Below are 16,583 nucleotides of genomic sequence, written 5' to 3'. Positions count from 1 at the left end.
GGGGGCAGCAGTTAAGAGCTTTGCATATTTCTTAGCAGTAAGGGGGCCCTCACCCCAGATATAGATTTGATGTATTGGGGATTATTTTACCATTTGTAGTTTTTAAGGATGATTTCTTGACTTTGTGATTTCTTTTAGATAACCAAAGTAGTGTAATGGGGTACCCAAGAGTTATCATGTTTAAATACTTTTTTCTTATCTTATAGCTGGCGCTGCGGGATGCACTTTTGAAAAAGAGAAAAAGAATGAAGTAACTTCCAAGCAAATTTCCATTCCAAGGAGAATGCTAAGTTTATGTCACTACTTTGAGAATTAGTAAATCAAGCATGTTTGTTTACATTAAACAGTATAGAAGCCCTTTGTTGTGAAAACCATAATAAATGTGGCATCAGTTGGGGGTTTTGTTTGGGAAATGGGTAATAGTGGGAGTGTTAAAGATGTAAATAGCAATGGTGTTGTAACATCATTTAACATTTGTGTATAAAAGTTGAGTGTCACTGTGTTGTCAGTGTAGATACAAAATGAATGGATCATAACTGGGCGGCGCCTGTGGCTCAAGGAGTAGGGCGCAATCCCCATATGCCGAGGGCGGTGGGTTCAAACCCAGCCCAGGCCAAAAAAAAAAAAAAAAAAAGAATGGGTCATAACCCTTCCCTCAAGGCACCCACAGCCTAGTGGGGGCAGGTGTGTGTGTGTGTTTACAGTGCGGTGTAAATTGTCTTCTAGCAGAGCTAGGTCCGTATGTCATTGAGGCCTTATGGACTAACTCTGCAGGGACAGGAGTTACATATTCTCTTAAAAAAGGACAATGTTACAAGAGTAAGAAGTTCTTACTTGTAAATAGGCTTACCTGCTGAAACAGGTCCCTGCTGTACAGATTTCTGGTAGACAATTTAGTTGTTTTAGTAATTTAAAGGATTTAAATTTTTTTGGATGCCCTATAAAGGCTTTTTGTTAAGACCTCACTTTTAAAATTGCCTTAAGTATAAATAGTAACTTTGGAATATATTTAATTCATTATTTGAGCCGCCGCCTCTTCTGGTGTTCTCAGCCGTCTTTCATTCACCCTGGAGTATTTTCAGCCCACTGTTTGCCTTGTCTCATTAAAAGGTTTCTAGTGGCAGCGCCTGTGGCTCAGTTGCTAAGGCGCCAGCCCCATATACCGAGGGTGGCAGGTTTAAACCTGGCCCTGGCCAAATTGCAACAAAAAATAGCCGGGCATTGTGGCAGGTATCTGCAATCCCAGCTACTCGGGGGCTGAGGCAAGAGAATCACCTAAGCCCAGGAGTTGGCGGTTGCTGTGAGCTGTGACACCACAGCACTCTACCAAGGGTGACAGAATGCGACTGTCTCTACAAAAAAAAAAAAAGATTTCTACCATCAAACAGGTACTCGTGTGAGGAGTGATGTGTGGGGGTTCTCCCTTCCCGGGGCACACTTACTCTGTTTCAGGGGACAGTCTCTTTGCATGCAAATTCTCCACTTGGAAATAGTTTGGTGCCTTTTTTTTTTTGCCTTAAGATTTCTCAGATAATATTGAGGTAGATGTGAAAATTTTTCTCTTATTTCAAATTAGAGTAAAGGTCAGTTGCCCACTCAGAAGGTGGCCTCTAGAATCTTTTTTCTTCTTCCCCTTTCAGTTTCTTGTGTTCACTTTCTGAGTCCAACTTCAGTTTGATTTGAATGAAACATTGTGTGTTTCCCTGAGATGCCCCCAATCACTGTAAGGGCATTAGGCCGCCAGAGTCAACCTGTAGATAGCTCACAGGAAGTGTAAATTTGTATGTTTGAGACCTGAAACTGCTTCCTTTTCTGTTTACATTTTTGAACTGGGTGTCTCCTCATGTGTCTGGGTCCGAAAAATGAATAAAGTTCAAAATGGGACCAAGTTGGAGATAGGGGCCTGTGGAAACGTGAAGAGGGTAAGCAGTTGTGTGAAGCGTGATGAACAAGTCCTGGAAGAGCTGGAAACAGAAGGGGAGAGGCAGCTGAAAAGCCTCCTTCAGCATCAGCTTGTACTTCTGTCTCCATTGAGGAATGTACGTCTAAGGAAGAGAGCTTTGCTCCTGGTACTATGTACAAACCTTTGGGAAGGAAGCAGTTGGGACCATGACTTTGTCCCAATTCCAGACACTGCATGAAAAGGACCAGGAAACTGCTTCTCTCGGGGAACTAGGGCTTAATGAAACAGAAATCTTGATCTGGAAGAGGCATATTTCGGGTGAAAAGAAAACAGGACTGAGGACAACTCCTGAAGCAATACAGAACCGTCTTCACGATATTAAAGAAAGGATCTCAGAGCGTCAGCGCATCCTTTGCCTGCCCCAGAGATTTGCAAAGAGCAAACAGCTCACTCGATGAGAAATGGAAATAGAAAAGTCTTTATTTCAGGGAGCTGATCGTCACTCTTTCCTTAAGGCTCTTTATTACCAAGGTGAACCCCCAAAGAAGAACAAAGGTGATCCCATGAACAACCTGGAAAGTTTTTACCAAGAGATGATAATGAAAAAATGTCTTGAATAGTTCTAACTTTTTTTTTTTGTAGAGACAGAGTCTCACTTTATGGCCCTCGGTAGAGTGCCGTGGCGTCACACAGCTCACAGCAACCTCCAACTCCTGGGCTGAAGCGATTCTCTTGCCTCAGCCTCCCGAGTAGCTGGGACCACAGGCGCCCGCCAGAGTTGTAACTTGTGAGAGGTGAACCCTTGCTTGCCACTCACTGGTCTCAGCTACATCTGTGAGTGATAGCGGCACAGCTGAGAAGCTGTCATTACTCCAAGACAAGGGAGGACAGGTAGCACCGTGTAAAGATCCCGGTCTCCATGTGCCAAAAGTTACTGGTTTTTGACGTGAGCGGTGTCCGAATGGGCCTAAGAAGCCAACGCAGCCAATAGAATTCGTCCAAGAAGATGAGATCTAGAGAAATCGTTTGTCAGAGGAAGAGATCTGAAAAATTCCTATGTTTTCTTCATACAATCCAGGGGAGCCAAACAAGGTGCTATACTTGAAGAACCTTAGCCCTCGGGTGACTGAAAGAGATCTTGTCTCATTGTTCACTAGGTTCCAGGAGAAGAAAGGACCTCCAATTCAATTCTAAATGATGACTGGACGAATGAGGGGGCAGGCTTTCATTACCTGTCCCAATACAGAGATGGCGTGTCAAGCATTGCATCTAGTAAATGGATATAAACTACATGGAAAAATGTTGGTGATAGAGTTCGGAAAGAGTAAAAAGCATCAGACCTCCAAGATGCTTCTTTCATACAATGTGCTACAGATAGTGCTACAGAAATCAGTGGTAGCTAGAATATATATAGATTGTGGGTCCTAGACTGTCTTTTTTACATCAGAATCTTGAATCTACAATTTATGTACAGATAGCAATTTATTTGAAGTCAAAGGGGAGAAACTGTTGAAAAAGAAAAAAGTAATTGGTACAGTCCTTTCAGCTTTTTGAGAGAATTGGTAGAAGAGAATTTCTGTAATCAAAGACCATATAGGTCAGATAATATATCAAGAATAAAGAGTAGCATACAAAAGTATTGTTTTCTCAGGATAAATCATAAAAAAAAGTTCAGGGCGGCACCTGTGGCTCAGTCAGTAGGGTGCCAGCCCCATATACTGAGGGTGGCGGGTTCAGGCCCGGCCCCGGCCGAACTGCAAAAACAAAAACAAACAAAAAAAATAGCCGGGTGTTGTGGCGGGCACCTGTAGTCCCAGCTACTTGGGAGGCTGAGGCAAGAGAATCACTCAAGCCCAAGAGTTGGAGGTTGCTGTGAGCTATGTGATGCCATGGCACTCTACCTAGGGCCATAAAGTGAAACTCTGTCTCTACAAAAAAAAAAAAAAAAGTTCAAAATGGCATAGCATCTAGGGTCCACAGCTTTACTGGTGAATTGTGGTGAGACCCTGGACTTTTCATCTTCTCCCCTGACTTCTCCACCCCACTTAGACACCAGGGGACCAAAGTCCATCCTGTGTTCTGACACCTGTTCTTAACTAGCCTCAGGCTTCTGTGCAGGGCTGAAAGATGCAGTATATTCTTTTTTTTTTTTATTGTTGGGGATTCATTGAGGGTACAATAAGCCAGTTACACTGATTGCAATTGTTAGGTAAAGTCCCTCTTGCAATCATGTCTTGCCCCCATAAAGTGTGACACACACCAAGGCCCACCCCCCTCCCTCCGTCCCTCTTTTTGCTTCCCCCCACCCATAACCTTAATTGTCATTAATTGTCCTCATATCAAGATTGAGTACATAGGATTCATGCTTCTCCATTTTTGTGATGCTTTACTAAGAATAATGTCTTCCACTTCCATCCAGGTTAATACGAAGGATGTAAAGTCTCCATTTTTTTTAATAGCTGAATAGTATTCCATGGTATACATATACCACAGCTTGTTAATCCATTCCTGGGTTGGTGGGCATTTAGGCTGTTTCCACATTTTGGCAATGGTAAATTGAGCTGCAATAAACAGTCTAGTACAAGTGTCCTTATGATAAAAGGATTTTTTTCCTTCTGGGTAGAATTAAGATGCAGTATATTCTTAAAGGTATAGCCTTTTTCTTTCTTTTTAAGCCATCATACACATATCATGTATTACTCATTTGTGAAACTAATTTTATAGCCAAACACATTGTAAATTTCTGTTATAGTAGATGTTTCATTAGCACTATGGGAAGGGATCCTTATTAAAATAACAGTAAGTCCTATTGGTGTTAAGTCCTTTGATTTGTTCTTCTCAAACTAAGAAAGCTTTGACATGGAGCAAAATTATTTTGTCACTTTTAGATTTTAAAAAAGTGAACATAACCACTCCACTCTTCTTCAGAATAAAAGTAGCCTCTCCGTGTACAACTGATCAACTTACTTGGTAATCTTTTTTAAGCAAGGACTGAACTATTTCACAGAACACAATCCATCATTTGTTTTTTGTTATTTAAATGATGTGCCTTGGGGGCGGTGCCTGTGGCTCAGTCGGTGAGGCGTCAGCCCCATATACCGAGGGTGGCGGGTTCAAACCCGGCCCCGGTTGAACTGCAACCAAAAAATAGCCGGGCGTTGTGGCGGGCGCCTATAGTCCCAGCTACTCGGGAGGCTGAGGCAAGAGAATCGCTTAAGCCCAGGAGTTGGAGGTTGCTGTGAGCTGTGTGATGCCATGGCACTCTACTGAGGGCCATAAAGTGAGACTGTCTCTACAAAAAAAAAAAAAAAGAAACAAAAATGATGTGCCTTGGAGCCAATCATGGTGGCTCACACTCATAATCCTAACACTTTGGGATGCTGAGGCAGATCACTTGAGCTCAGGAGTTCAAGATCAGGCTGAGCAATGGTGAGACCCCGTCTACTAAATATAGAAAAAAAAACTCGCACATACCTAGCTACTCAGGAGGCTGAAGTAAGAGGATTGCTTAAGCCCGAGAGTTTGAGGTTGTGAGCTATGATGTCACAGCACTCTACCCACGGCAACAAAAGGAGACTGTCAAAAAAAAAAAAAAAAACAAAAAAATGATTCCTTAGATTATGAAGCTAAAAATGCTGACTCCCATGGAAACTTGTTACTGTTTCCTTTTTTTATTCTAAAGTATATCAAACTAATCACAGTAATGCTTCTTGTCAAAGTCTTCAAGTTTTGTTCATTTTTTTAATGATTTCAAATCTATTTGGGATCCTAGGACAAAACCTGTGAATGCTCATTACATATTGAAGATCAGGAAAAAGCTACTAAATTTACTAAATTTTAATTAGGATTTGGACTCAAATGCAAATGTGTACACAACATTTCCTATACATTCTATAGATATAGGAAGTTTATTAACTTATATTATTCTGCAAATGTTTAATTTGATTTAACCACATTCCATAGGTTGGATTTTAAAGTGTTGAGAGCTTAAGTGTTTATTTTTGTAATCCAACAACTTTATCCAAAAATGCAGAAGATTTTTCTGGCTGGCCAGGAGGATAACATTTCAATGTTGATAAGTCCATTGACTGTGGCAGCCCAGGAAGCTGCTGCAGGTACAGGAGAGGTACCCCTCTGTGTGTACTGCTCTGTCAATTCCAGGTGATGATTGTTAATCAACTTTTTGTTTATAACCACCACAAGTGGCTTTCCTTTTTCCAGAGACTCCAAACAGGTTCCTGTCCCTGCATAACTAATGACAAGGTCTGCCTTCCAGGCTCAGCACCCATCGCTCAGTGGTTAAGGCCCCAGCCACATATACCGGAACTGATAGGTTCGAATCCATCCTAGGCCTGCCAAACAACAATGACAACGACAACCAAAAAATAGTTGTGGCAGGTGCCTGTAGTCCCAGCTACTTGGGAGGCTGAGGCAAGAGAATCGCCTAAGCCCAGGTGTTAGAGGTTGCTGTGAGCTGTGATGCCAGGGCACTCTACCCAGGGTGACAGCTTGAGACTCTGTCTCAAAAAATAAAAAAACTGTCTTCCGAAGGTCTTCTTTTACCAAATCCTTGTACCTATAAACATCCAGAGTAAATGACTCCGTAACAGTTCAGGTGCCTCTGTTCCTCTCCCAGTTTGGAGGGTAAGTCGCTGTAACCGAGGCTCTTGATTATCTCACCCGCTGGCGGGGCCACGAGAGCCGGGAGCACTGAGGAGAAGATGCCCTCCAGGGACTCCGCGTTCACACCAGGACGCCAGCCCAGAATTGACCCCAGCACTGGCCAAGTGCTGTAGGGCGAGCAGGGCACAGGGGCTCGCTAGGGTCACCGGGGCTGGCCCGACCGCTGGGCTCACAGGACGCCAGACAGACGTGCCAGGCGGGCTGGCCCAGGTCTCTTTTTTGTTTGTTTGTTTTATTTTTTACTTTTTTTGTAGAGACAGAGTCTCACTTTATGGCCCTCGGCAGAGTGCCGTGGTCCCACACAACTCACAGCAACCTCCAACTCCTGGGCCCAAGCGATTCTCCTGCCTCAGCCTCCCGAGTAGCTGGGACTACAGGCGCCCGCCACAACGCCCGGCTATTTTTTGGTTGCAGTTTGGCCGGGGCTGGGTTTGAACCCGTCACCCTCGGTATATGGGGGGGGGGGGGAGGCCGGCGCCCTACCGACTGAGCCACAGGCGCCGCCCCTGGCCCAGGTCTCTTAAAGGTATATTCTTTTTTCGGGAGGCTGAGGCAAGAGAATCACGTAAGCCCAAGAGCTGGAGGTTGCTGTGAGCTGTGTGACGCCACGGCACTCTACCGAGGGCAGTAAAGTGAGACTCTGTCTCTACCAAAAAAAAAAAAGGTATATTCTTTTTTTTTTTTTTTTTTTTGCAGTTTTTGGCTGGGGCTGGGTTTGAACCTACCACCTCCGGTTTATGGGGCCGGCCCCCTACTCCTTTGAGCCACGGGTGCCACCCTAAAGGTGTATATATATATATATATTTTTTTTTTTTTTTTGTAGAGACAGAGTCTCACTGTACCGCCCTCGGATAGAGTGCCGTGGCATCACACGGCTCACAGCAACCTCTAACTCTTGGGCTTACGCGATTCTCTTGCCTCAGCCTCCCGAGCAGCTGGGACCACAGGCGCCCGCCACAACGCCCGGCTATTTTTTTGTTGCAGTTTGGCCGGGGCTGGGTTTGAACCCGCCACCCTCGGCATATGGAGCCAGCGCCCTACTCACTGAGCCACAGGCGCCGCCCGAATCTACTTTTGAGAATATTTTCTGTTTGCTATCAGTTTAGAGATCAGATTTTCACAAGGTTGAGTGACTTGCAGGGTGACTTTTATCTTCAGGAAGTCCTCTGTGTCTGAACTGGAGCTATTTAGTCCCCACTTTTTGTCAACATGGAGAATGGATCCATTCAGGGATGACTCACTTCATCCAAGCTTACAAAATATAAAAGGTGCTGTATAACAAGCTGGGCATGGTGATGCGTGCAGATATTCCTTGCTACTTGCGAGGCTGAGGCAGGAGGATCACTGGATGCCAGGAGTTTGAGACCATCTCAGAGAGATCATCTCTCTACAAAACATTAAAATAATTAACTGGGTGTGGTTTCATGTGCTTGTAGGTTCAGCTACTTGTGAGGCTGGGCAAGCGAATTGCTTGAGCCCAGGAGCATGAGGCTGTAGTGAGTCGTAATCACACCACTGCACTTTAGCCTGGACAGCAGAGCGAGACTCCCTCTTATAAAAAAAAGAGATTTGCAAAAGGACTTTATGATGTAAGGCAGCTTACATAGCTATCAAAAAGGCATAGTCACACAAAAAAGTATGTGTGGTGATGGATGTATTAACTATTTTGATTCAGTGATTTCAAAATATACACATGTATCAACACATCACATTGTATACCATAAATAAGTAAAATTTTTGTCAAAGCACAGTATTGGGCTGGAGGCATCCCAAGGATCGGCAGGAGGACAAAATCCCTGTTTGCTAACAAACTGATGCTTATCATGACCAGGGCAACAGTAGAAAATATATTCTTCAATCAGAAAAGTAAAAGCTATGGTGTAAAAGATGGTATAATTTTGGTAGAATTTTTAAAAAGTTACAGTTATGTAAATTTGTTTTTATTTCTTCATAGTCTAATTCTCTGAAAATTAATAGTCTATAATGGAGTATTGCAATGCAACTCCATTTTTTTATTTTTTATTTTTGTAGAGAGTCTCACTTTATGGCCCTTGGTAGAGTGCCATGGCATCACACAGCTCACAGCAACCTCCAACTCCTGGGCTTAAGCGATTCTCTTGCCTCAGCCTCCCGAGCAGCTGGGACTACAGGCGCCCGCCACAATGCCCAGCTATTTTTTGGTTGCAGTTCAGCCGGAGCCGGGTTTGAACCCCCCACCCTCTGGGGCCGGCGCCTTACCGACTGAGCCACAGGCACCGCCCGCAACTCCATTTTAACTAGAATGTTTACTTAGAGTATCTGTTACTCAGGCTGTTTTAGCTAACATTTTTTAACTGTATAGAGATAATACATTTCTACCAGTGACATTTTTTCATTTATTGTTTATACACCTTTGGAATGTACTTTATGAGATTTAAGAAAGATCTTGAATATGAGTAAGAAGGTAGGACAGTAACTTAGAGCCTTTTCTCTTACAAGATCAAGGTTCTCTGAAAATAACTTGTCTTTTCCTGGTTATAGTGTGTTTGTTCTGCACTTGTTTAAAAACAGAAACAAAAGCAGAGAACACAGCTAATTTTGTGCTGCTTAAATAGCATGGGCTTCTAATTGTGTAGGGCATCCCTCCCATAGTAATCTGTTTCCTCCTGCAGATTCTTCTCTCGTGGTTGGTCTGTCCAATCTCAGTATGATGAACTATGTTTTATCCACACAATAGAATATTATGCAGCTATTAATATGTTTACAATGGGAAATGCTTATTGTAAATGAAAAGAACAAAATACAAAAGCACTTTAGTGTAATCCAATAATATCTGCAAGAAAATGGCCAGGTGCAGTGACTCCCACCTGTAATCCCAGCACTTTGGGAGGCTGAGGCAGGGGGATTCTTTGAGACCAGCTTTAGCAACATAGTGAGACCCCATCTAAAAAAGAAAGAAAATTGGGACTAATAAAAGCCAAGAGTAAATATGCCAAATAATAAACATAGTTTCCTTTAGTTGTTGGGATCAGCTGTAGGGTATTTGTACAAGAAACAAAGTAACTTTGAGGTAGGGAATAAAGGTAATGTTGAGACTCACCCTTGTGAAATTTCTTTATAATTAGAAGACAAAGGGGCGGCGCCTGTGGCTCAGTGAGTAGGGCGCCGGCCCCATATGCCGAGGGTGGCGGGTTCAAACCCGGCCCCGGCCAAACTGCAACAAAAAAATAGCCGGGTGTTGTGGCGAGCGCCTGTAGTCCCAGCTACTCGGGAGGCTGAGGCAGGAGAATCGCGTAAGCCCGAGAGTTAGAGGTTGCTGTGAGCCGTGTGACGCCACGGCACTCTACCGGAGGGCGATACAGTGAGACTCTGTCTCTACAAAAAAAAAAAAAAAAAAGAAGACAAATAAATCCAGGGCAAGGATTGGTTTGGAAATACTCAGAGGATTGTAGACCTTGCCTCCTTCATTACTCTCTTCTCCTCTGTACTGACTGGGTGCTGCAGTCAGCCTTGATTTGGGAACCTCTTTGACTCTTGCCAACACTTTTGTTAGCAAAGTGCTGTTAGTATTATTACAATTATTTGGGAAAATAATGTGTAGTATAACTTTTGACTAAAAGCCACTTCTGAGAGTCCAGTCAAAGAAAAAGTCCAAAATGTGGCAAGATCTGTGTTTTGCTGCAAGTAACAGTATCCATCTAAAAATGCTCAAGCTGGATTGGAATCTGTGTTGCTTAAGTCTAGAGGTGGCCCGTTGACAACCTGAGTTCAGCTGCTCAGTGACGCCATCATGATGTTGGGCTCCTTTCCTGCTTTGTCCTTCTGAGTGTGTAGAAGCCAGACTCTAGGTTAGAATGCTGACTCTGACACAGCTATATGACCACACGCAAGCTAACATTCTTTGCCTCAATTTCTCCCTCTGTAAAGTGTACATAATGATGATACCTGGCTTCATACGCACCTCTTCAGTGTTTAAGGTGGCAGAAGGGGCAAAAGTGGCATTGCCACCTCTATCCCTTTACTAGGAGAGCACAACCTTTCTCAGGTCCTCTTTACCAGCCTTTCTGTAGACCTCATTAGCTAAAATTGGTAGTGGGCGACATAGCAGGAAACAGGATTACTGACCTCATCTTAGGTCACCATAACCATCCCAACACAACTGGGTTTCCGTCACTCGAAAGAGGGAGAAATGGAGTTGTATAGCTAGCAATGTCTAACATGGGGGAATCTATAGGGAAATAGTCATTGCAACATAAATTACAATGGCAAAAATGAGTCCAAGAAAATGCCAAGATGTTATTATTTTCAAAAGCAGATTATAAAATGATTTAAAGGGGTTTTGGGAGGGGTTGAGGCAGAGTCTTAGTCTGTCACCCTGGCTAGAGTGCTGTGTGTGGCATCATCATAGCTCATAGCAACCTCAAACTCTTGGGCTCAAGTGGTCCTCCTGACTTAGTCTCCCAAGTAGCTGGGACTACAGGCAGCTGCCACCACGCTCAGCTAGTTTTTCCATTTTGAGTAGAGATGAAGTCTCACTCTTGCTCAGACTGGTCTTAAATTCCTGAGCTCAAGCATTCTGCCCACCTCGGCCTCCCAGAGGACTGGGAGCCACTGTGCCTGGCCTCATTTCACTTAAAAAAGACAAAAAATGTACAAGAGTAAATAGTGATTTTTAAATGTCTTTGATAAAATACTTGAAGAGAGCTCTTTCAATACATATATTTTAAAATTCTAGTAAGCATTGTGTTACAGTTTAAATGGAAGTGATTTTTTTATTTGTGGTATATAAAATGATGATTTTTTGTTGTTGTTGTTCTTGCAGTTTTTGGCCAGGGCTGGGTTTGAACCCACCACCTCTAGAGTATGGGGCCGGTGCCTACTTGAGCCACAGGCACGGCTCAAATGATGCTTCCTATAACAACAATTTTATAAATAAAATTGGATGGTGCAAATGTAGCTGAGAGGCTTTTATTCTTTTCTGTGCTTTGAACACTTTGTAATATTGCTTATAAAACATTTATACTAAGTTTCTTGAAAAAATATAAACACTTGTAGATTTTCTTTTTTGAGACAGGGTCTCACTATGTTGCCCTTAGTAGAGTGCTGTGGCATCACAGCTCACAGCGACCTCCAACTCTTGGGCTTAAGCGATTATCTTGCCTCAGCCTCCCAAGTAGCTGGGACTACAGGTGCCTGCTTGTTACAGTTGTCATTGTTGGTTAGCTGGTCCAAGCTGTGTTCAAACCTGCCAGCCTCGGTGTATAGGGTTGGCACCGTAACCACTATGCTGTGGCTGCCGAGCCAACACTTGTAGATCTTAGCAAGATCCACTTTGGTGTACCTGCTATTCCTAATATCTGGTTAACACCAAAACTTAACATTTAAGTTAACAGCAGAGATGCTTTAAAAAGAAATTTGGCCACAAAGGAAAAGAAAATTAAAGACAAAATGGATCCTCTAATTGTGAAGAAGTGTTACAAATGGGGAAGTTCAAAAGAGTCACGTGGAAACTAAAAGTAAATATTTGACACAACTTCTTGTTTTAAGGATAGATACTTGAGTCTTCTGCTTTTTAAATATTTTAAACAATTTATTTTAATTGCAGTTGTGTAAGAAATACATAGAATGTAGAAAACAGTGAAACAAGTATCTCCCAATTTTATTCATTGTTAATATTTTGCCTTTTTTTTCTCTTTAAAGAATTAGAACATTAAGCCCCTCCTGCACTTCCCTCCTTCTTAGGGATAACCATCATCTTGAAATTGATGGCCTTTCACTCCTGTGTTGCTTTTTGTAACTACGTGTGTATATAGTGCATGTATTAATATCTTCAAAATTTTTATATAAACAGTATCATTGCATACAGACGTTCTTTTCTGACTGTATAACTCAACATTAGATTCTTAATAAATAAATATTCTTTCATTTTAATTGTATAGTTTCTTTTTTTATTCATACCTCCACAACTTGTTTCCCTACCGAAGAGCAGTTAGGTTGTTCCCACACTTTGATTGGGAACCTTCCACAATAACCGTCTTTGAACACGTCTTTTAGGTGCACCATCTTGGAGTTTCTTCACCTTCACTAGGCAATTCTGAATTGTGTTACATTCCTGGAACCAACAACTCGTGAGTGTGTATTTTACTACCTCCATCTCAGGGTGATGTTATTAGACTTAAAAACTTGGGAGAATCTTTTGTTTATGAAGTAGTATCATTGTTCTAATTTGCATTTGAGTGACTACTGGTGAGGCTGAGATTATTTTTTGTTTCTACAGCTGTGGGTTTCTGGTTGATTTGTAGGTCTTTCTCTTTTCTGCATGTATTGTCAGTCGCTTAGGTCACAAATATCTCCAGGTATAGGTAATGCCATCTCTGTGATAAGCTAAGTTCCTATATATTTGGGTCTGGGATTTTCAGAACCATTTGTGGATCCTTTTTAACAGTCTTTGCTCTGCTTCTTTCTGTCCTCTCCTGTTTCACTGTAAGCAGGAAGCAGCCAGGTGGCAACTTTACCATTTTGCGTGGAAATCTAGAGTAGCCAGTTCCTTAGGTCCATTTTTCTATTTTCCACATTACTGTAGATGAACCTCTTGCATCCTGTTTCCAATAAGATCCTCACTTCTGAAGGTGCTGCTGTTGGCAGCTGTCCCTCAAGCCTGTCACTATTCCACTAACTGGGCCAGGAGCCGTAGGCGCTCACAGCACCACTCAGAAGTCTTCCAGATTCCCCCACTGCCGGACCAAGGCAATAACTTCTTTGCTAGTCCTGATAGTAGCATTCCACATGTTACCCAAATCTGTGTTGGTTACCTACCACTGCATAACGAGTTACTTCAAAACCCAGTGATTTACGATCAACATTTTACAGTTTCTCTGGGTCAATAATTTGTGGGTGGCTTAGCTGGGGCAGGAAGACCCACTTCCAAGAAGGACAGCTCACATGGCTATTGGCAAGAAGCCTCAGTTCCTCTCTGGATGCTGGTGGAAGTTTTCAGTTCCTCACTTAGGGACGTTTTCACAGGGCTGTTAAGTGTCCTCGGGACATGACAACTGGCTTCCTGTGGAGTGGACAATCACAGAGAGAGCAAAGAGGAGCCCACAGCGTCTTTCCTAAACTAGTCTTGAAGTCAGACACCATTGCTTCTGCTGTATTCCTTCATTAGATGCGAGTCGCTAACGGCAGCCCTCAGTCCAGAGGAGGAAAATTAGGTGCCATCTTAAAGGGAGGAGTATTAAGAATATGTGGATATATTTTAAAACTACTACATTGCCTTTAAAGAGAACAAAATTAGATGTCAGCCTTGAAGCTACTGTTAGAGAAATCGTGTTTTTAAGGCAAGTGTCCTCCGGGCATGTGCAGCATCTGGACCTCCAGCCGTCAGCCGTCTGCGCCCGGCGGTCACGCTGCACACCGCCGCCTGCACGCTCCTTACACATACAACCGCGCTAGCCATTGAGAATGTCCCACTCTTACTAAAGTTATTTTCCTAAGACTTAGGCGTGCCGCCCAGATTCTAGGAAAGCAAAGAGGAGGTGGAGAAGCCTCACAGGTAGTGGTTACCAAGGTGGACTTTGGGTTCAGACAGCCTGACTAAAAGTTCATCCAGAGGCTCACCAACAGTGTGACCTTCTCCAAGCCTCACGTTCCTCAGGAAAACGGGGATGTTTTAGTAGAACTTAACTTTCAGCTTGGATTTTGTTGCTGTTTTTTGGTTGGTTGGTTCTGTTTTTTTGAGACAAGAGTCTCACTCTGTTGCCCTGGTAGAGTGCTGTGGCATCATCAGAGCTTGTAGCAACCTCAAACTCCTGGGCTCAAGCTATCCTCTTGCCTCAGCCTCCCCAGTATCTGGGACTAAAGGGGCCTGCCTGGACACCCAGCTAGATTTTATATTTTTAGGAAAGACGGGTCTCAGCCTTGCTGAGGCTGGTCTGCAACTCCTGATTTCTGGAGATCCTCCTGGGCCTCCCCGAGTGCTAGGATTACAGTCGTGAGCAACCACGCCGAGCCCTTTGGTTTGTTTTGAAGGCTAAATGGAATAGTGTCGGCAAAAATATCTGGCACAGGCTTGGCGCCTGTGGCTCAAGCGGCTAAGGCACCAGCCACATACACCTGAGCTGGCGGCTTCGAATCCAGCCCGGGCCCACCAAACAACACAATGACCGCTGCAACCAAAAAATAGCTGGGTGTTGTGGCGGGCGCCTGTAGTCCCAGCTACTTGGGAGGTGGAGGCAGGAGAATCGCTTGCGCCAAGAGGTTGGAGGTTGCTGTGAGTTGTGATGCCCCTGCACTCTACTGAGGGCGACAGCTTGAGGCTCTGTCTCAAAAAAAAAAAAGGCACATATGTATTAGCTAAGGTTTTAGCTTTTTAAAACAAAATTTTAACTCAAAAGAGGTGGGAGTGTTGAAAAGGAAAAGCTCTCCTGCCGTTTATAAAACCCAAATGAACCCTTGAAGAATTTACAAATGGACCGAGGCGGAGAGGCGTGGATTTCTAGGCCCCTCTCGACCACCACAGATGTCTTTGTGCTGACATCTTCTTGTCACTGAAAGTCCTAACCCGCTCTTGGCAGCCGCTCACGCTGTCCCCGGGGGCGTATGAGTGGGCGGAGGGGCGGACAGCTGCCGGTCAGGGGTCGCCGTCCGAGCGGTCCAGGCGACAGGCCCGCCCGGCCGCGGGCAGGTCCCGCCTCTGGCCTCCAGGCCCCGCCCCTGGCCTTCCAGGCCCCGCCTCTAGCCCGCCAGGCTCCGCCCTCTCCCTGCCCCCACTCCGCGCCGCCCTGGGCGCCTGCAGTGCGGCAGAGGTCGGAGTTGTGGCCTCCGGCGCCGGATCCTGGCCATGCGAGCCGCAGGCCGGGGGCCGCTGCCGGCGCTGCTGCGGCTGCTGCTGTTGGCCGGGCCTGGGCTGGCCGCCGCCGCCGCGCCCACTGCCCCGCCGCGCTTCAACGTGAGCCTGGACGTGGCCGCCGAGCTGCGCTGGCTGCCGGTGCTGCGGAACTACGACCGGGGGTTGCTGCGCGCCGCGGTGGTGCAGATCATCGGGTGAGTGGGGCGCCGCGGTGGTGCAGATCATCGGGTGAGTGGGGCGCCGGCCCGGGTCTCCGCGCCGCAGCGCAGATGCTTGCTGCCCCGAGGGCTTTAAACTGAAACTCTGCGTCCGGATTCCCTCTCGGAACTGGCATTTCTGCTGCTCCCCGCAGCGCCTAAATTGGAGATAATCCGGCGCTGCCGGTTCGCTTTTCAAGTTCAGCGTCTCCTTGGCACGCCTGTACTTGAGCCATTCCGGGTCAGGGTGGCGCGCGCGTTTTCTCCCCGGCTGCTCAGCTACTGAGAAGGGGACACACCCCACGTCTTCCTCGCGCAGGCCTCCTCTTTGGGGACCAGCCTCACTCGCCCTCCCTCCGTGAGAATTTTCCTTTTCCCTCCTGGATGGTAAGGGTTGTTGACACCGCGCCTGGCCGGTCAGCCCTCTGGGGAGCAGGGCCATCTCGCGCTCACCCCCAGGGTGCGGCCGCTCCCAGCACGCACACCCTCGCCTGCCTTCGCCCTTCGTGCGGTGCAAACACCCTACTGCTTTTACGTTTCTAGGGACAGAGTCCCCACGTGGGTGCACGCGCTGATGGGAAAGGTGGTCGTGGAGCTGGAGCGCCTCTTGCCCCAGCCCTTCACCGGCGAGATCCGCGGCATGTCCCGCTTCCTCAACCTCAGCCTGGCCGACTGCCTGCTGGTCAACCTGGCCTACGAGTCCTCCGCGTGAGTGCCCCGGGTTCAAGGATTAAGGTGGGGCTTGTCACACCCGAGTGGGGGGCGTTTCCGCGTTTCAGTGTGATGACAGCGGTGGTGACCGGCTGCCCAGCAGCCCCCAGCGTTTCCCTGTGCCTCTCTGTGCAAATGTGCGCAGTAGATCGTGAGCTTGGAGAGGGAGCGCGCAGCTTCTCTGACTCAACACCGACATTTTCCTCTACCTGAAGCCCCCTGTGCTCTCTCCACCAATCCAGGGAGTATCTTACTTTCAAAA

At 45.6% G+C, this 16,583-nt stretch overlaps 2 protein-coding genes and 2 pseudogenes across 7 annotated transcripts in view; 3 read left to right on the top strand and 1 right to left on the bottom strand.

Annotated features, from left to right (window-relative positions):
- Window positions 1-12,366, top strand: part of SDAD1 (SDA1 domain containing 1) — a 38,479-nt gene extending 26,113 nt beyond the window's left edge. For 2 of the 3 annotated variants that reach the window (XM_053586450.1, XM_053586604.1), the window contains exon 22: window positions 207-372. In XM_053586450.1, the coding sequence (XP_053442425.1) occupies window positions 207-254 (48 nt within the window). In that variant the 3' untranslated portion in view covers window positions 255-372. Of the gene's footprint in view, window positions 1-206; window positions 373-11,387 lie in introns of those variants that run through there. The other variant, XM_053586533.1, reaches the window with a different exon arrangement.
- On the top strand, window positions 529-3,306 carry LOC128583012 (RNA-binding protein 41-like; annotated as a pseudogene).
- Window positions 4,537-14,004, bottom strand: LOC128587974 (UDP-N-acetylglucosamine transferase subunit ALG13 homolog; annotated as a pseudogene).
- A 1,340-nt stretch (window positions 14,005-15,344) lies between these two features.
- Window positions 15,345-16,583, top strand: part of NAAA (N-acylethanolamine acid amidase) — a 30,619-nt gene continuing 29,380 nt past the window's right edge. For 3 of the 4 annotated variants that reach the window (XM_053586722.1, XM_053586726.1, XM_053586732.1), the window contains exons 1-2: window positions 15,345-15,607; window positions 16,154-16,318. In XM_053586722.1, coding sequence (XP_053442697.1) covers window positions 15,405-15,607; window positions 16,154-16,318 — 368 coding nt within the window. In that variant the 5' untranslated portion in view covers window positions 15,345-15,404. Of the gene's footprint in view, window positions 15,642-16,153; window positions 16,319-16,583 lie in introns of all 4 variants that reach the window. The other variant, XM_053586739.1, reaches the window with a different exon arrangement.

The sequence above is a fragment of the Nycticebus coucang genome, chromosome 1, assembly GCF_027406575.1.
Source record: "Nycticebus coucang isolate mNycCou1 chromosome 1, mNycCou1.pri, whole genome shotgun sequence".
NCBI classification, from domain to species: domain Eukaryota; kingdom Metazoa; phylum Chordata; class Mammalia; order Primates; family Lorisidae; genus Nycticebus; species Nycticebus coucang.
Note: the sequence above shows the minus strand (reverse complement) of the source record. Positions and strands in the feature narration are given on the sequence as shown.